The following is a 22,126-nucleotide window of genomic DNA, read 5'->3' on the forward strand; positions in this document are numbered from 1 at the left end:
ATTAATATTGAAAACTAAAGAGGTTTAATGTAAATTAAAACAATAAAAAAAATAAAATACGAACAAAGTCGCAGATATAAGTCGTACAGAAAATATGCAATACAACACGTGTTTTGTCAGACTGTCGTATAAAATTACAATCAAGTAGTAAGTGTCAAGACGGCGCCAAATCGTTACCGCAATCAAAGACGACTGACCAGCTTATTTATTTTAAACTAGCGAGCTGCCCTGGCTTCGCATGTGTGCAATACTGATACTAAATATACTACAGAATTTGCTCATTTACGACATCACATTAGAAACTTCTAAAATACTACTTACTTTGCTATATTGTCATATATTGTATTATATACAAAAACCTTCCTCTCGAATCACACTATCTATTAAAATATACCGCATCAAAATTCGTTGTGTAATGTTAAAGATCTAAGCATATATAGGGACGGACAGTGCTAAGAGACTTTGTTTAATACTATCTAATGATATAACGCCAATAGACAAGAAATAAGGAAGATAACGTTGTAGATATCTAAGTTATATTACACAAGTTTATGCAACATTTCCATCGCTACTTAATGTCATGATAACCAAAAGTACCTGTAAAGTTGCTGACGCAAATAAAAGTACTGGCGTCAGTACTGTGTCAGTCATCACTTAGAATATCAGCTTAACAGTCAACAATATCGTTTATTAAATTAGAAAACAAGAAAGGCAAACTTATAGTAACATCATCCTCCTCCGAAATAAATATTTTGTATGTGTTTTACAGTTCTATATCAGTACTAGTAGTCACACAAGGCTTCGCTCGCATTTTGGATTGTTGGTTGTCATGCTCTAGGCAAAAAAGCTTTCTTAGAGTTCAAGTTTGCTTCATAACAAATTTCATCAAATGCGATCCAGCGGTTTGGCCACGAAATGGCGACAAACAGACAGACAGACAGTTACTTTTACATTTAAAATATTAATATAGATAGTGTTGCGCTCTATCTAGATTTATAAATAATGTTATAGTAAGAAATAAAAATAAATGTGTTGTATGTTTTTTCATTTCTCTATATCAGTATAGGATAGCGTTAAGTATCAACCGCAGCCACAAATACACAAAAAACATATTTCTCAACCTTTTGTTTTATATAACTTCAAGTACAAAAAATATATTATAATTGTTTGATAATCATCCTAATATCCAAATGGTCATATAAAGATCACATCTTGCTATTTATACAATTAAGTCCTCATTAGCATGCAATTGATCATTCTATCAACTTTCTTCTCTGCACACATGACTGCGTTATAATAAATTAAACTCAGTACGAAATAAAATAATTCTTTGATATACTTTATAATAAAGTCACGGAGTTTCTTGCGCAGTGCTCGCGTGCGAGTTGGGTATAACATGAGAATATATTGTAAATATGAGTAATTTTATGTTTGTTAATTTTTTATCACTTGCTTGTTTCTTGAAACAAGACAAGGCATTTATTATAATTCTATTTTTTTTATATAATGAATTAGTGGACTGACAAATGGGCTACCTGATAGGCATTAATACTGTAAGAAATATTAACCATTTTTAATAAAAACAATGCGCAACTAACCTTTGAAATGATGTTGTGACTGTTACCACTGATCACCACCTGTAGTTACCACTTGTATTTACCACCTGTAATTACGACTGTTCACTCACATTTTAAACTGAACCAGAGCAATACTAAGAATTGTTGTACGGTAGAATGTGTGATGAGGTGCGATGATGTTCCTACCCATAATAAATTCCTTAAGTTTTATAAGGCATGCATATATTTTGTGCTTTCCAATCATGATTTAATTGAATGATAAAATTGATAAACAAACATAAACTACTTCGTAATCTATATAACATTGTCTGATAACTTCATCTTCGTGGACTTTCATCATGGACATAAAAGTTTACTATATTGCCGATTTCAATTCATTTCCATTCATTCATGCAGATTTAAATGCACAGATAAAAATATATAAATGTATTTCGAACATTCGATAACACAAAATGACAATAGTTTTAATTTGAAAAGAACAAAAGAAATTGTAGATAATGTATTATGTATGTAATTTTTTCAAACATTACATCATTTTAAACTTAAACAAAAATATTTTGTGACTTACTGACTCTTAACTACTATTAATTAACACGTGTTCCCGTTTACGAATAGCTAACTTAGATTATGTGAAAAGTCTATTCTTTAACTAAAAGAATAACATCTAAGTTACAAACTACTAGCTCATACGAATACATTCTGTTATGCTTCCGACTTACTTGACCCGCTGGTCCCTTATTTGTAAGCTACACGGTGTAACCTGTTTGACCTCTACGAAATGTTTTATGTATCTTAAGTTAGCTTAAAATAATATTACCGTTCAATATTATTTTGGATTTACGATTGCGTAATTCTGAAATATGTTGCGTATTGTTATTTAAACAACTCTAAAATTGGCACGGAACTAATATGTCTGATAATACGACATATAAATACCATTATATCTAATATTGATTAATAAAAACATGGGACTTTACGCAATACAACATCGTTACAAGGCATATGTCGTAAAATTTTCAATGAATTCTGACAGCGTGTGTGGTCATAATTAAAATCACATTAATCGTAATAGCGTATAATATCTCTTAAAATCATAATGACAGTGTTGCCATAAATATACTTTTAAAACAAATTTATTAAACGTTCGGAAAATACTAAATGCAATTTATTTATAATTATCAAAATGCCTACGTCTTAGCTCGCATTTGTCAAGACGAACACAAGACTTTTTTGTTTCATGCAATCAAATCGCATCCGTAAACATTGAACCCCGACAAGTTTTTGTCCGCAAGGAATCAGATAATTTTCATCTGCAACGGCCATTTGTAAAAGCAATTTTTTGGCCGTCCATTCAAGTTCAATATCGAATTTTAATTCGTTTTCCGCTAAGCGAACCCGATTTGTTCCGCAAAAACTTGCTTTCGCCCTAAAAGGGTATAAACAAAATGAATAATTCATGAATGTGAGATGTTTTCTTTGTTTTTGTAGAATTTCTTACGCGGTCGCAGCGGCGTTTTGGATTCTAAAGCGGTCAGCGTCGTGTGAGACATTTTGATTTGAACCGAAACAAATACAATGTTTATTTATTGCTCGATTTAAAACAATACATTACTAATGACAAACGATGCAACAGCGCGCATTGTAGACGTGCACTGAATAAAATACCGATGAATAAGACGTTGATAAAGTACGGTAGATCTCATATTGAATTGAATTTTTAAAGTCATTTCAAAGCTGTGATGGAGAAAGCCTTTATAATCTAAGATGGTCCCGTATACATTGACATAAATATCCACTCCTTGTTTCAATTGTATTGCCAGATATTAAAACATAATTTTCTGATCAAAAATCTAAAAAGTACAAGTTTCAAAATCAAACAAAATAATTTAAAATACTTTTTACTAAATTTTTAAAGTCAAATATTTTTTATGTTTCAAAAGATATTGAAATATAAAATCATAACGACTTAAAACATAACACTCAAGATACTTTTAAATGTTATTACTTAAAAGCGCCCAATTACATTTTAATGACATACATACGTCATTAGATTATCGTCGTAATTGTAAAATGCTCTTAACACTTTCTTCCTTAAATTATTACAATATTACCTAAGATTCCTTTACTGAACCACTTAAACTATTATTGTTATTACTTGTTTCATTATTAACGCACTTGTAATTATCAAACTCTTTAACTTAAGCTGTTGCGCTCAAGTCGTGTTGTTTATCAATGAGTCAATGTTTGTCATATTTGCGTATTGTATCAGATTCATTTGATATCATAAGATTTTAAATATTGACATTTTACAACATGATATAAATAGCTCGTCAATGTACAGACAAGAGTATGAAAAACTTCGTCAGTTTTTAAATTAATACCTTTATCAAGTCCTCAACTCTTAGTACCTTTTGAATCTAAACATCAAATCACTGCGACGAATATGTCATTCTCGATCGGAAAAGCAGATTATTATCGCTCATACTGAGTAACCGAAAATAGATCTTAAGGTGACGAACCTTTTCTTATCCCGACTGTAATCTGTACCAAAACGTCATGAATTTTGATGATTTACAGAGGCGACTGATTCGTTTCGTCATGTTCAAATGTAATGAAGCGTTAAAGGCAAACTTTAAAAACAGTTATTTCCTATCCGGAGATAATTAATTAATAATTATATTTAGTTAACATTTAACGGAATGTATAATAAATGTCCTTTTTGCATAAATGTCACAGATATTTTAATTAATTCCATAAATATTAAACTCACCGCGTTTTAGCATTCATCAGCCTTGTCATCACGAGCGTGTCAAGGCGGCCAGTCTCTTTATTCTATTTCATTTAGTTATGATTTTTATTCTAATTCATTACCTGTTAGATTGACGTGTTTGCTATCTTTATATTTACATAAATTGTTTTCATAAATATTGTTGTTTCTATATTCAAATCAACATTGAATACTAAATATAATACTAATACTGTCATCTGATACATATCTTCGCCAATATCTCAGCAAGAGTTACATCATGTTCTGATAGATGTTTTCACAATGCCAATGAATTAATTAGGCCTTTACATTATCGTCATCGAACTCGCCACGTGCTCCCAGGCACGTCGGCAAATTAATGATAAAGATAACGAACTTTTCATTGCGATATCGTCCGCGTTTATAACGCTCAAACGATTTCGCACAAATGACTCGTTGTAAAAATGACTGAGTTTATGTTAATGTATCGTAAATCAGAGCCGTGACGGCAGCTGCAGTCTCATAAAATTGCAGGAAAAATTAAAAATAGTTTATTCGCGGCACAAATATCTGAGTTGTTTTGTTTTGAGGGACATTTTATTTGGTCGAAATGATATCTGTCATCATGGTGACTTTTGAAAAAGTTATTTACGTTACAATGACTATGTAGTATGTTGGACGTCGATGAAATTTGATTTTGATAAGTCATTTTTGTAAAGTAAACCACTTACATAATTATATAAATTACGGTCAAACGGATTTCGTGTTTAAGTAAGTATTTAACGAAACCTTAATGAGTTCACAAATATTAAAATCTTGCAGAGTCCAACTAGGATGTCGCCCCCGTTACATTCATATTTACAACTTAATTAGGGTTACCTAAGCTAATTACTTCTTCCAACCATTGCCGTTATGGTTGCATTTGAAATTATGCATCTATTTCACCACTTCATAGAATTTCTCGAACTAATGACATCTCCTCTTGTTAGGTTAATTTAGAGATTTAAACATTGAGTTGGGATGTCTTACTTAACTTTTTTTTCTAAGTTTCTAGTCTTTATCTAACTTTTACTTTTAATTTTATTACTATATTGCTCTTTACGTTAAACATTTCGGTATTTTATGAAGCTTATTTCATTTCGCTATCTCAAAATCAGTTTAATTGATTTTTATAATTATTCTTATAAAAGATACTCCGTTTATTGAATAATGTAGATTATTTAACTTCACCCTAAGACCAGTATATATATATACCAAATCAGTACAGTAATCGTAAACATCACCAATGCCAAACATAACTCTATAAACAGTTTTGCGCAAAAATCACTTCTTTGTATTTCAACAACTACTGTCTTATCTATCTATCTTAATTCCGTCGAACATCTCAGTACATGACCAACGTCATTTGTAGCTTGACAACGCGTGTGGAGGGCGTGCGGTTACCACAAACATACGTGATACGTCAGCAGTGATTGCAATGACGAATTTGCATCGTAGATAAACTTGTAACCTTTACAATTGCTTGAAATTACTTACTAATTTTAAATGTCATATAAACTTTTGCAACTGATTTCGACACCAATTTTGTTACATGTAGGAAATGTGTATGTTAATTATAAATAGAACAAATAATTTCACATTATTTTTTATGCTATTGGTTGGCGGACGAGCAAATGGGCCACCTGAAGATAAGCGGTCACCACCGCCCATAGACAATGGCACTGTAAGAAACATTCCTTTCACCGTCAATGCGCCACCAATATTGGGAACTAAGCTGTTGTGTCCCTTGTACCTGTAGTTACACTGGCTCACTCACCCTTGAAACTGGACCACAACAATACCAAGTACTGTTGTTTGGCGGTAGAATATCTGTTTGGGTGGTATCCCAGGTGGGCTTGCACAAAGCCCTACCACCATAATTAAAAACAACATCACAGTAATACACTGCTACATTTATGTTTGAAATAAAATAGTTGTATTTGCGTTAATACGGCACCTGTATATTTAGATCAAAGAGAAAATTAAAAGTCTCTTGAGCCTCACAGAATTTACAATAACAGCTTATTAATTTCATCTAATCTAGCAATACGAGATTAGTTATAAAATGTTAAGCTGCACTTAATTCGCGAAACAATACAAGACACGATCATCCGGGCTGAAAGTGATATCATTATCTATACGACTCTCTCTTATCACTGAAATAAACAAGAATATTGTTCAAAATCAATTTCTTGTAATAAAAATAAATCCTTTTGCTTTAAAATTAGCGGACACATATGTTTAAAATATAAACAATTACATTGAAACCTGTATTACTTTTTTATTATATTATTATAATATATCTTAACATAAATATAATTAATAACAAACAATAAATATATATCAACGATTATAGTCTAATACAATAATCCCCATGCATATTATCGTGTGCTAAAAATACAACATTGCTTTTGTTTCTATGAAATTAAGCGAAGCGAGAATTGATACGTGTTTCATTGTATTTCTCAGATAGTTCATAAGATGATTGATGTATTTACTTTGATTGTATATTGTTTAAATAAGAACATTTTTTTCTAGTAAGTCTAAGTAATATCTTCGGAAATTTTCATGAGTGATACTAATATGTTACCATTTTACTCGACGGCAAAGATTTTACAAGCCCATTTGGATAGGTATCATCGTTTCGTTACGAATTCTACCTCCAAACAGAATAGTATTGTTTTGATCCGGCTTGAAAGTGTACCAAGTAGCGATAGAAAGGACGTAACATCGTAGTTATGCTAGGTTAGCGGCGAAAGGACAATGGAAGGGATAGTTAATATTTGTGCGATTCCAACGTTTCTTTGGGCGTTGGCGAGGGCGTTGACTCACTTATCAAAGTGGCCAATTTGACAGCGTTAGCATATCGAAAATTCTTCCTCACTGATATGCATCTTATATTAAATTAATTATTTTAAAATGAAAAGTACAACATATGATATTTTGTTTACAGAATCGCAACAAAAACAACTCAGCCATTCCATGTAGCGCTAGCAGTGCTTGTGGTTATCGCCTGGATCACCAGGTCTGGCTCCAGCGCCAACCTCCGTGGCTGGCGTGCTCTCTACGTCGGAGCTGTTGCCACACATCTTGGCGCACAAATATGGATGACTTTGATATCTGGTAAGTAATCTAACTTTATTGCTTTATCAGCAAACTATTTGTAATTAAAGGTCCAAGATTTATAAATTAAAGGAAAAATTATTCGTTGTTTAATTTTTTTATGAACTGAATTTAGAAAAATGAGGCATCTATGTCATATGTCAACATACAAATCATTATAACTGCAACGGCTTTGTAATCTTTAATGAAATCCACAAATTGCATAGTAACTATGCAATTTGTGGATAATACTACTTCATCGAGAATAACGGAATAAGAAACAAGTTTTGAACCTGAATTGGCGAATCTTGGAACACTATGAAAAGCGTTCATTGATAAAATATCTTAATGGCTGTTCTGCTGCTGCTAAAGGAAAAATCTGTGCAACAAACATGCTCAATGAAACAACTAATAAAATATTGAATAAAGAAATGCTTTTGTCAGTTTAATGGTATATAAATATGTAGATTTTAGAAATGATCAAATTAATGAAATTAACCCACGCTTAAAATAAGAGGTCGTTAGTTATAAAGATTTCACCTCAAGGCTCTATAGTTAATTCACATCAATGATATCAAATTACTGTATTTTCACTCAAAATTTGATCTACATTGAATAGCTCAACTTTCATTCATTCATTCATTGAGCTAGCATTTTTTTTAAATCCATTTCAAAGTTCAAGACACTAACGCCTTCAACCAAAAAACCAAAAAATTGGAATCCTCGTCGTTCCGAATTTGTAAATTTTATTTGAATAAAGTAAATAAAAAACGTAATATTCTCTCTCGCATATTCTTTCGAAAGTCACTCGTATAATGAACACATGTTTATAACTCGAATCAAAAACTTTATTTCCATTTAAGTTTTACGTTAGCAGAGTCAATGGACTCTTTGTTCAGTATCAGACAGATTCTTCAGTCACTGAAACGATACGATTCATGGTCCAGTAACTATTTCTAAGAATTAAGCGAAAAATATACTTTATAAAAACTTATTATTTCGTTTGTGTTTGTTTATTATGCGTCTTGGTATGACTGGATTTATATCCAGTAAGAGTTATTGGTAGACTAGCGACCTGCTTCGGTTTCGCACGGGTGTAATGCTGATACTAAATATACAACTGAATATTAGGGACATAACGGATTATATTGTTACTCTATGTTTTATATCTATAATAACTTCGAATATATTAACCAAAAAACCGCATCAAAATCTATATATGTAATTATAAAGATACATAGGGATAGACAGCGGTAAGCAAGCTTCTTTTTTTAAATGTAAATACCTTTACTTTACATAAACTTTTTTAGGTTACTGTCAATAAATTCCCGTAAAGGGGTTTGCTCTCCGACTAAACTAATGGCGAGGAAATAGAGTGTGCACCTGTATTCTATACGATCTCCTACTTAGATCGCTCAATCTTATTTACTCTTCGCAATCTTAATCTAAATTCTGAAGATTGTAAATATTCCACAACATCGCATTGATAAGACTGCCGGCTTTTACAATACGAAAACAAACAGGATTTATAGACCATTTAATTCTGGAATATCATGAGTTATTACGCTAAGCTACGTTATATATTTTCTGAGTTTGCTTTCCTTATATAGTTTATAGTATGTCGTTCGCTTTACAAATCTATCGCTACTTCTCCTTACACGTTTCAACATACACTAGAGACTATCGTACGGTTTACAAGAAAACCACTTAAAAGTAATAAAAAATATATTACATTACAAATATCTGGCTGAGACAATTTTTACATAAATTATAAAAAATATTTTTAAAGTAACTTAAGTTATACATAAGATAATCTAACTTAAACTTACATATTTGAAAGAAACCAATACTATCATCATATTATTACACAAAATCTCATAATAAAGTGATTATTAAAATTTTCTTAAAATGACAAAATATATTAATTTATGAAAAAAAAGTAATTTATATGCGGTCTACATAGACCGACTGAGATTTTTCATTCACTCCTTATTGGCGGCGAGCTACCGATTACATGTTTCCGGTCTCCTAATGTCAAACGACTTTGAGAGTAAGGTTGATTCATTTTATAGACAAAATATTTATTGATTGATACTTGATTCCCTTCGATTTTTAAAAATAGATAATTCGATTCTTGAATTAAAGGCATGTGGTTTTCGTGTCTGCCAAATGACTGACATAGAATAACATAATGGTTCTTAAAAGAAGATCACGTTACCCATGATATGCGAAAAAGCACTCACACAAACAAAAGTCTTCATATGCATTTGAATTTAGAACTTATCTCTTGACCGATAGTGACGATATACATGAGGAAATCAATATCTGAATATCTAACGTATAAACAAAAATCGGTACAAATATTGTGGGAGAATAAGTCTAGAAAATTAATCCAAAATCTTATCTACAGAAGAAAAGACAGCCTTTGCACAGCTATGGACAATTTATGAAGTGCTATTTACTTACTCCGTAACCAATTTCGTAAAACATATAGCGAAAGAGTCTGTGCTCTTTTAAATTAACAAAACTTAGTAGCATTGATTGATGGATCAATGGACCTTCACCCATCAACAGCACATTTGTTAATTTAACATATTGCCAGACAACTTATAAAATCACGCAATTTAAAAGGTAATCAAATTAGTATTCTTCTTACAAACAGCCGTGCAAATAATTTGAGAATAAGAACCGTAATTGCTTCAAAATGATGCGGTTTAAACGTTGCCAAAATATAATGTGATGTAATTGTTATAAAATTATCGTAATTGCAAATAAACACTTCGTTCTTATTGCTCTATAAATAAAGGTCATAATTTCCGTACACATAAGCTCACTGACAGTTTAAATATCCCTTCATTGAAATACTTAAAATTAAATTCCCATAACAAGGTCTTAATTTAAAACAATTACCGACATGCATATGTGTCAGTAAAGGAAATTATGTCATGTTAATTTTACATGACTATACGAGGAACTGTAAACATTTCGAATCACTATAATTGCGGTACAATCAAAAGTTAAGCATTTACAAGTACAATATATTGATGAATATCTAACAGTAGAAACAGTAGAGTTATACTTTATGAACAAACACAAAACTTGATGTTGTAAAGTCAGAAAGTCGTATGTGTCATTGATATAACAAATAATAATAACATTTTAAGGACACGAGCATACGTTGACTTAGACAAAATTTCACGAGAAAAATATGAATTAAAATCTTGCAGAAAAGTAATGATGAAACAATTTTGAAATATCATGTTACAGAAGCAAAAAACGTCTCAAGTACCAAAGATCTGGTATCTTGTATGATTTATTATGAATGATTGTTACATTATATCAACACACTCCCTGTCAAATATATAATAATAATATAAATGTCAATTTCTTGAGCAATTTTAAGGGTTAAAGAGAACTATTGAATTTAATATGTAACTGTAGCTCATGAGGCAGTCCCTCAATAGGAGCATTCGCCTGTATTGTAACAGTTCCGATTCGAACAGAATATATGTAAGTGAAAAGAACTGTAAACTTCAGTTAGCTATATGTAATTATGACGACCTCTGTGGTCGAGTAGTGTGTACATACACCGGTTTTCATGGGAGTCGGCGAGCCAAGTCGATGTAGATTATTCATTAGTCTTCTATGTTGTCTTGGGTCTGTGTGTTTGTGGTACCGTCGTTACTTCTAATCTTCCATAACACTAGTGCTTCAGCTACTTACATTGGGATCAAAGTAAAGTATATGATGTTGTCCAATTATACAATTATTCCGACATTGTATAAACAACTGTCTCGATAAACGTACTACTTCGAATCGTAAGATTAATACATTACCAGCGAAAGCTTATTAAACAATAAGAAATTACATTAAAATAATGTTATGTAATGGTCAAACGCAAATTTTAGATTGTTATAGGTAATATAGGCGAGTGCTCCCATTGAGTGACCGCCGTTACAGTGTGTACGCACTTTAAATATTTCAAAGTTTTTTGTTGGCATTGTTCTATTTTTTAAAACACATTGAATGCTACATCAATCCAAGTAGTATGAGAATTTTTTTACATCGCATAATTTATTGTTTGACGACGTCGATCGAATATGACGATGACGTAAAATAAAAACATAAACGTTAAACAATGTCATATGACGGCAGCGGAATTTAATTAAATATGACTTTATTGATTGAGGAGTACGGTTCTACTTCAAATATACACGATTTTTTTTATATCTTCTTTATTACAAAGCTGTATTTAAATTAGCTATTCATATATTTATATTTCAGGACACACTAATACTATAATGTTAAAAGCCTAAGAGATGAGTGTCACAAATAATTTCGAATACGATTTTAAATATACCATATGATATAATGTATCAAAATGTAACAAACATAGTTACGTATTTTGGTATAATTTTCCTTTAACCTTTTATATTGTTCGTTTTTCCTCATCAATAAAAAATGGTTAAAAAATAACATCGATTTGTTTTTTTTTTACTGAGACAATCGTGTATCATGATTTCAATCAAAATTTGGCTATGATACGTATATTAACATATTTAAACGAAACATGAATATGTTTTTTCTTTTAAATTAAAACTTTAACAAATTGAAATTTATTTACATAAGAAATATTAACAAAAATGTTATGTTATTAACAAATAAATGAAATTGTTTTAGGATATATTAAATAATTTTCACATTACTAACTTAATATTTACTTTCATTTTTGAGTAAGTGTAGTAAGAAATGTTGAGTGAGAGTGAGTTAGCAGTTTCGATATAAAAAATAATGATAATATATTGTTTTTATGCAATTTTCTTGTTATTTGTATACAAACATCAGACTTATTTTATCATTAACAAACATCCTTCGCTGTTAGAACCCCATTAGGCAATTTGCTCCTGTGATATCAAACGATTGATAAACTAATGTACTTCCTGGACAATTTATATTGATATGACCTTACCAAAACAAAGTCGTATGAAATTTTTTGTCCAACAAATCATAGATAAGAAAATGATTTAATTGTTTGTGCAAAATATCAAAAAAACGTCAGTTATCACATTTTTCATTGTTAATGTAAGTGCGTTTTTAAAAATTATAGTTTTGTCAATACATTTTCTTTTTTATCAACGACACGTTTACTCAGTTCGAAAATTAAAAAAAAAAGTAACAGAAGCAAAATTAGAAATAGTTCTATGTATGTGTTTGTACCTTGTAATAATATATACGTATACAAGCGTGACAATTATAAACATTAAAGTTAAAAGCAAGACAAATGTGCACCCACACATACACAATTATATATTATTAGAATATATTAACTGTATTTTAATTTGTCATCCACACCCAACAACTCTCCTTTACTTTTTGTTCTGTCCTTAATCGTGACCTTATCGTGTTTAATACTTTTATTATTTAACGATATACAAATATAACAAGTAGGTACAATATAGGTATATAGTATATACAAAGCACTAGGTTTATTTATCTTCTTGCATCCTTACAAAGTCGACGCTAATTAAAAAAAGAGATGTACAAATGACCCAAGTCAAGGCCGTATCAATTTGTTACGGTGATGAATCACCAAGGTAGGTACGGCTCTTGTCCAAACATTCGCACCTTTTTATTTGAAAACCTTATACATATTGATACAGTATTGTTCTCCTACAAACATTGATATATTTATATATTTTAATAATCTGGTGAATTTCTATCATTGGACGGATGTCGAAATTATTTTTAAAATGACAAAGTATAGTTCGAATAAATAAGTTGGATATTTTGAAAAATTAATTAAATTAATAGCATTCGAAGTTGAAGTTAAAACTAAATGCAAGTTGAATATGACATAGGTATTAATAAAAATAAATTAAGTTGTCTACGTCAAAATTTAATTGTCTTTGATAGATCAAAGAGAAAAGAGGATGTACATATATCCATAAGTTTAGCAGGGCATATACCTGATGTTACTTCACTTTTAAATTTTAATCACAATATTATATAAAAAATAAGTAGTCGCTTTGCAAGACAATTTATTTGAATGAATAAAGTTGTAATTGCAAAAATATATTTGTCTCTTTCTTTCCAGGAATCGTTCTATACTTTGCCCTTCCTCGCCACGAATTCGGCCGCGTCCAGACTGTGCTGTTTCCAGTGTACTACGCGTTCAACTCGCTAGTGAGTCTGCTAGCTGTGCTCGCGTACTTCCGGACGCAATGCCTAACCCACTTTGAACACACTTCCTGGGTACAAGTAAGTATCTTATTACTATTTAAGCTTTTCAATAAATTATACTAACATAAAAATTCCGAAAAAATATATTGTTGTCTAAAATCTGCACAGTATTTGCAGTTATTCAGATACTTGATATTTTTTTAATCATAAAATATTTAAATATCTCTACGCCTTAAAAAAAATAGCATCGTTTCAATTGTATAAAATTCAATTAACAATAAAATACGTTTTATTGTTAATTGAATGAGGAATTTCATAATAAACAAGAAACAATAATGAAAATATCTTGAAAACATAACGAGTTAAGTCTACGACAGCTGTCTGCCTGCACTTGTTTTTTTTTTTTCAACAAAATATGGCGCCAATTTTTTACCTTGGCCTTTTCACTTGAGTTAATCTCATTGACCTTAATAATTTGCCGGATTAATGGTTTGTATAGCATGCAATACTAAAGATTCGATTAATTTAATTAATCCGGAACCAATGATGAAAACAAATAAACATTCAGATACCTACAGCTAAATTTTTTTTTTTTTAATTTATATCGACATATGCATACTTCTAAAAGTCTGTACATATTATTGCAATGTGTTTAGTAATTTTGTATTATATTAAAATCTATCTATAGTAAACATTACGCGTCCTTTATAACTTATGATTAATGAACGGATGTTGTAATTTTTGTATAGACATAGTGCAATCTATAATTGCATTTCACATAACTAATGCCTAACCTTGACACCTATTTCGAATGAATACTTTAATAACATTATAATAGTTATTAGAAATGACTTTAATATAATAAGAACCGACTATTAGTATCCAGTATAATAATGTAATTACTAAAATTACATTTCAGGTTTTAGTTCCAAATAAAAGAATATGTATTTTTTTATCATGATTGACCGTATCGCATATAAAAGTGAGTGACAGATGCCTCACAAGGTTCAATGAATCTAAAATAAGATAGCAGAAAATATCTGTAAATATACCACTACTCAATATATATTTATGATACGAATATAACAATTAGTAAAAAAGTTGTAAAATTGCCTATGTGTAGTAGATTCACACCAAATTTTTAATCAATTAAACGTACCTGCTTACGTGTAATACTTGTTATAAAAATTAATACAAGCTTTTTGTAATGAAATTTGGTACCAAAGTCGATTATTCCTTCGAATATGTATGTATAATAAAAAAAAGTTAATGTATATTTCAATTTGAAAAAAAAGTGTTCTAATTTTAAAATATCGTTGTTGCAGCTAGCACTTCTGTTAGTCGTATTCAGTATAGAGGCATACGTCCGCTTGTGGCTCGTGAGGCCGATGCTGCGAGCCAAGCACGTCAAGACACAGATGGAGGAAGCCGCAGGGGGAGGACAGGAAGTGAGTAACAAGAAAATATTTTTTAAAAAGGATTAACAAGCTTAGAGTACACATACATATCTGACATTTTATTTTTAAGCGACATCATAAAAAATTGTTACAGTAAATTTATGAATACTTCATATATGAAAATATCAAAACAGGTTTACAATAATTAGGCAATTATTTTTGATAACCTAAGCGGAACCTGAAATTAGTTAATGGAAGGATAATTTTAGCTTTCTGGTTTTGGCCAAGTAGAATAATGCCCATCTTAACCTTAATATTGTGGGAGCCGACTAATGAAATTTTTATTAAACACTTTTATTAATCTGGCCACCCATATGGTGACAGGAAACCAATCCAAGTACAAAAGTAAATACTTTCACTTCTGAATCGAAGTACTTCGTCTGAAGTGGATACACAATTCTCAAGATTTTTTTTATATTTGTTGTTTGTCTTATCACAAACGAATAATGACTGTACAAAAGTTTCGAATTTATATAATCCGTTTGTGGATACTCACCTTAGGTCGTCCTAAAAACGTCCGTCAATCAAATAAATGTCTGAAATAGGTAGACAACAGATGTTGGGTGTTTAATTTCACGTGCAAATAACTTCGCTCATTAGCCGTTTCTAATTATATCTTTGTATGATTAAACAGAAGTCATAACTTTTTAGCTAAAGTGTACCAAAAACTAAACATAAAATAGAGCTTAAAATAGCATAATGTCACAAAAAATCCTACGGTTTTAAGCTACTATTTAGGAATATATTACCAAGACCCGGTAGTTTTTTATAGGTATATATAAAAATATATTAATTATATATTCAAAAGCATTTGTCAAATTTCATTTGTTAGTACACTTGTACGTGAAGTTTTAGTGGCATTTTCTTTAATGAACTCTTATTAGGTACCACTAACTAAATGCATCACCAAAACAAATGAACCTTTTTTTAATACTTCTTTTATTTTCAGATTGGTCGCCTTGTTCTCGGCGAGCTGGCTCACTGTCCTCGTTACTTGCGCGTGCTGAAGACCTTCCGTGCCTATCACTCATCCATCGCCATGGGCACCATGATCACCCTCGGCTGTTCATTCTACTCTACCATGATCTTGGTGGACTCTATGTGCCATTAAATACAAGTTTAAAGAAATACAGGGATTGTTAGGACTAGCCCACATTATTCTAGGCTGTCTCGATATAATAAGTATTTGATTAAATAGATTCCCCAGTCACTATTTCAGTTTGTCTGATGCTTGCAGTATGAACTAGCTTTAAATTTTATTGACTTCGATGCTTCATTTCATCATTAAAATATGAAATTAAGAATAATCATAAGTCTCCTTTCAATCTTTTAACGAGAAGTCATGAATCAATTTTGTTTAATATTGAACCATCTTCTATTTTTTTTTCTGTACTCAATTAGTCGATGACTTAACAATTGATAATTAAATTTAAATATGGAATAGGTACGCACATACGTCAGAGAACTAAGGAAAGGTTAAACTCTTTTGTGAATTATTGGAGGATAAATAGGTAGAAGTAATTATAACATACATGTCTCTTAATCAAAATTCTTATTCAATATTTTTTCAAAATTGTACATCACCTAAATTATTTTGACACTTAGACTTTCTCAACGTTAATAAAAAATACCTTTATAAAATCATCAATAAAATAGATATTTCATTAATTAATTTTGTTAAGCACTAAAATTTTATCTTAGTACTTATTAAGATATTGTCTCACTGCAAAGTTCATGGAGCCAACAAATTAAAAAAAAAAGTTTTTTTTTAATTGAGAACGTTTAAGGGTTCGTTAAGCAATTATCATTACTTAGTTCCATGTCAGGCTGTGAGGTCTGTTATTTAGAATGTTTATGTTAATAATAGTTTATTAGCCAAACGAAAAATAAAGGGTATGTGAGGCGCTGGTCGCACGAATTGTTTTCTTGAAAAACGGGAATGATTTGTTCTAAATTGTATAAAATATTTAATACATTTAGAAAGTTATATAAAAAAGAATACACATGGACTTATATAGGTAAATTTATAGTGTTGTTCTTTATAAAAATTATTAAATTTGAAATATTGTTATTTTACATTAGTAAACACTGATATAAGGAAATTTCATACATCACCTCTATAAATCCATGGGTATATTATTTTCGTTAGCAATTAGTGAAAATATATCAAATTGTGAGCAATGTTTTGTTTTTGTATTATTAAGAGTGTAGCCAACTTTGGTTTAAGAAATTGGCTTATGTATTCTTGCCACTATTAATGTAATCGTCACTTGAAATGTTCCCTGTTCCACAGCCGACAATAGTCAATCAACAAGCATGAATCATAATCACGTGATACGCAGGACAGGGAAATGTTAAAATATGTTGGAACTACCACACACTGCAGACTATCGAACGGTAAAATTTGGTCTTATTTTGTGGTCACAAATAATATATCTAAAAAATAACCTATTGACAAATAATAAGTGGTAGTTTTCAGCGACCGCAGCCAGCCGATCTCTAAGCTGCTTGATTAAGAGTATCTCGAATTGACTGCTTTCTAATTATCTACAATACTGCCATAAAGTTTAGTGTTTAACGTAGTGGTAAGTCTTGTATAGTATCTCCATTTGGTGAGCAATAATCGTAAAAAGGCTGAAAGCAGAATTGGCGAGGTCAGCGACTTCTTTATTGCTATTTTGTGGCCCAAATTCTTGTTCAGTCGCGGTTTTATTTGAGCCAATAACAATGAATATTCTAAACTAATTTAACTCGCGGTAACAAGGAGTTATGCCTTGAGATAGACAAGTGATTACATTGTGTAAGATCTAGTCAGCAATAAACGGAGAGAGATCGTTAAATCGCAGTATTATTGTACTTGTACTTGCTAATGAAACCGACACTTAAATTCTGTGATCGCGCTCCAGTAAAAGCGATCAAGCAGCTTAAGCCCATAAGGCTGGGGTTAGCAGAATAAAAAAATATATTAATATTAGGTTAGTTTTATATTATAATTAATATTAGAACGTTAAAGAATATATTTTAATGATGATCTGAATGTTAACATGTAAGATTTTGTTATTTATTCGAGAGAATGTGGAAAGTATTAAAACATTGAATAAACTGATACGATTGAGAGCCGCGTCGTTTATTTCGCGGGTGATAATATTTCGCCTGTCAGTTGCCTCATTAAAAATGTCTTGTATAACGAAACCCGTTTTTCCTGGTAATCCAATCCTGTGAGGTAAATCAGCTTTAAAATCGCCATGCATTAATATAATTACAATTCACATTAAACAAGCCCTCAATTCGAAAATTACTGAAGCGTAATATATTATTCGAACGGACATTTCTGTCGGTTACGTGATGTGTTTTGACGTGGTGCAGCAGACGAATTGAAGAATGCATTTCAATAATATCATGAATATAGTGAATACTTTCAAATTTTACAATTATTTATTTACATAACAATTATAAATTCATTAAACTCTTAAATATATAAAAATAAAATAACTAACTACTGTAATAATCATGATCGCATAGAATGGTGGCAAGAATTTTAATATAATTTCTTTGAGGGAAAATAAACCAACCTAATTGTCCTGTCCCCAGTTGAACCATTAATGCCGTGTTGAATTTTCAATAAATGATTTTGAATTATTACTCTTAGGACCAAGAGTATAATATTAGAAAAAATAAGTGTAACTAATAAGCCAATGTTTTATAAAAAACTAATTTAACCTTAAATATGTCATATTAAGCTACTTTGAATATTTTACGTCAATAGAAATAGGCAGGAGGCGTTCGCTTCATTCCCTTGGCATGTTATAAATCATAAACTCACTAATTCTACACTAATCTTTCGCATACAAATGTCCTTTAAATTTTTTTTTTTATTTGTATTAGTGGCATTTTGAACATATTTTGGGATCCTATTGTATAATCGTGTATATTGCATTGCCCCACAAAAGAATTACTGACACTGTGTAATCGAGTAACAGGAGTAACGAATTAGTTTTTATTCTTTGTACCAATGCTAAGTGTATCACAGTTTCTCATAAAATCACGCGTACATTAACATTACATTTATTACCGAATATATATTGCAAAGCAAGAGTTATTATACTTATTGATTATTTGAATGTAGAATGTTAAATGTTAAATGCTCAATAATTAAGCTATTAAGTTATAGATTGCGCGAATAGCCTTTTCTGCAGCACAAATATGTCTTACGTAATTTAAAACAAAGCGAATCATAGATTGATGGTCATGTATTGATGACTTTCAACAATTAATCTTATTTAAATAAAGTAAAATTATACTTTAAATTCCGTGCATTTGTGAATGAATGCTATCAAATGCATCTTATCCGGAGCCAACATCATTAAATGTCGACTTTAATTACATTATTAGCTGCATGAAGGAAACCTGAGATATCATATCCAGTGTCATTTTTATTCAAAGTTCGAGGAAAGGTAGTATACCTGTACGCATATATTAATTAATTTAAGCCAAAGTAACCCCAACTGCAAAGACACGTGTTGAACGTTACCATATTATCGTTATTATTATACGCAGTCCAATCAAAACTATTAATTTACATTGACCATATTGTAGAGGTTAATTAAAAAAACAATCGAATTTTGTAAGTTTTTAAATCAAGACCCAAAAAATTAAGAAAACATTAACTCTTACACTTACTTACACCGTTTCAGTGGACATACGATACAATATCAATATACCCATAAAATATAATTCTGAATATTATCTTTATTAAGTAATTCTTAATAAAGAACCGATAAAAATAAAACAGCACTAAAAAATATTTGTGATGACATATTATAACTAAACGTCAATGTCAAATGTCACTTTACAGCTGTCAAAGCTATGGCCTTACGTGTGTTTCTTTTATTTGTGTTTGGAAATAATATTGCAATTTACAATGAAATCTAAATTATTTACAGTGACTAACTTCGCGATAACATCAATAAGCTTAGGTTTCATTCATATCAGTAATCATGCTGTTTTTAGATAGATCGAAGCGCACCGAAGCAATGTCGTTCGAATCCAAAAAGCACTTCCGAATAAAAATGATTATAGATAAGTGTAAAACCGTGTTAATTTTATCCAGTGTTATTTGTACTTTTGGTGTATTAATTTCGTTGCACAAGCTACTCAGTCACGATGTTAGATTGGCAAAGCCGTTTTCGCCCATACCAGCTGGTTTATATGGAAATTATCTCGAGCCGTTCGTCGAGGAATTTCCATCAGAGACGAAGAAACCTGATAAGGCTCGTGACGCGGAAGCTGTAGTATCTTTAAACGCTGCCCTAGAGATGAAAAAAAATGGTAAGGCTGATAAAGCTATGAAACTGTTCCAACACGCATTCGCACTATCTCCAAAACATGCAGATATATTAAACCATTACGGAGAGTTTTTAGAGGAAACCAAAAAGGATATAGTTAAAGCAGATGAGTTATATACCTTAGCTTTATCCAATTACCCAGACCACACTGGAGCAATGGTAAACAGACAACGCACAGCTAGCATAGTTGAAAATTTAGACAGAGAAATGCTAAGAAAAATAGACGAGAAACGGGATACATTACTCTCTATACCTGAAAATAATGCTGCACTATGCAGGGCAAAGAAAGAAGCTTATTTCCAACATATTTATCATACTGTTGCTATAGAAGGGAATACTATGACTTTACAACAAACTCGTAGCATTCTAGAGACAAGGATGGCAGTAGCAGGGAAGAGCATAGCAGAACATAATGAAATCTTAGGCTTAGATGCGGCTATGAAGTATATTAACACAACCTTACTGTATCGACTAAGAGACATAACAATGGGTGATATATTAGAAATCCATAAAAGAGTTTTAGGGCATGTAGATCCAGTGGAGGGAGGGCACTTCAGGCGGACCCAAGTGTATGTTGGGGGTCACATTCCACCTGGACCTTCAGAGATTCAAAAGCTTATGACCCAATTTCTTGAATGGTTGAACTCTGAAGATGCATTAGAGTTGCATCCAGTAAGGTAAATATATATCTCTGTATTTTTACTTTAAAATATGTAATAGGTAAAGGTAATAGAAAACATTAAATTGACCTAAAACATCATAGATGTGCATGATAATAAATATACAATATATATTACAAAAAGACAATTTGTATTTAAATTATAGTTGTTATCTCAAAATCATAAATTATGTAAATTACTTTTTAATTTTCAGATATGCTGCTCTTGCACACTATAAACTAGTCTACATCCATCCATTCATTGATGGAAATGGACGTACTTCCCGTTTGCTAATGAACTTGCTACTGATGCAGGCAGGATACCCACCTGTGATAATAACAAAACAGCACAGACATCTCTACTATCAATATTTACAGACCGCTAATGAGGGAGATGTGAGGCCATTTGTTAGGTATGTTAAAAAAGATAATGTTGAAAAGTGCATTTAATTTTCGTATTTTAATGTAGCCCTTAGCTTATATAGATGACTAATGCTTAAAACTTTTTATACTTATTTCAGATTCATAGCGCAATGCACAGAACGCACATTAAACTTGTACCTGTGGGCTACTAGTGAATACAGCCCAAGTATTCCAGCCATTGGACACCCGCATATACTCACTGGAGAAGGTTTTGAAGAAGAACTTTTTTGATCTGACTTCTTTTACAGCTCCAAATATTAACAGGCAATAACCATACGAAAAGCCAGAGTCTATACCAAAATATTAGAATTTAAATAATTTTGTATTTTTTATTTGAAGATGTGAGTCATTCAGTTTAAAAACATATTATAACAGCAAAGTTTTAGTTAATAACAAAATTAGTAAACAATAGTTCCATGATTGAACTCATACTTACCAAGGAACCATTTGTCAGATTTCAGTAAACTTTTTACTCACATTAATGCTCGCTTTTAATGATAATGAATTTAAGCAAATCAAACATGACATTAGTGCTATCTCAGCATAATAACTACATTATACATTATGTGTTTTTATTGAAACAATGCCATATTTTTTGC

At 30.9% G+C, this 22,126-nt stretch overlaps 2 protein-coding genes across 2 annotated transcripts in view; both read left to right on the plus strand.

Annotated features, from left to right (window-relative positions):
- Positions 1–16,592, plus strand: part of LOC124529650 (transmembrane protein 205) — a 38,928-nt gene extending 22,336 nt beyond the window's left edge. The window contains exons 2-5 of the mRNA XM_047103479.1: positions 7,316–7,485; positions 13,559–13,722; positions 14,970–15,092; positions 16,051–16,592. Of these exons, the coding sequence (XP_046959435.1) occupies positions 7,316–7,485; positions 13,559–13,722; positions 14,970–15,092; positions 16,051–16,212 (619 nt within the window). The 3' untranslated portion in view covers positions 16,213–16,592. The remainder of the gene's footprint in view (positions 1–7,315; positions 7,486–13,558; positions 13,723–14,969; positions 15,093–16,050) is intronic.
- Positions 16,593–19,950: 3,358 nt separating this feature from the next.
- LOC124532195 (protein adenylyltransferase Fic) lies at positions 19,951–21,843 on the plus strand. The gene is made up of 3 exons (XM_047106930.1): positions 19,951–21,123; positions 21,320–21,517; positions 21,626–21,843. The coding sequence occupies exons 1-3, from the start codon at positions 20,099–20,101 to the stop codon at positions 21,756–21,758; spliced, it is 1,356 nt and encodes a 451-aa protein (XP_046962886.1). The 5' UTR covers positions 19,951–20,098; the 3' UTR covers positions 21,759–21,843.
- Positions 21,844–22,126: the final 283 nt, after the last annotated feature.

This window comes from Vanessa cardui, chromosome 1 (genome assembly GCF_905220365.1).
Source record: "Vanessa cardui chromosome 1, ilVanCard2.1, whole genome shotgun sequence".
NCBI lineage: Eukaryota > Metazoa > Arthropoda > Insecta > Lepidoptera > Nymphalidae > Vanessa > Vanessa cardui.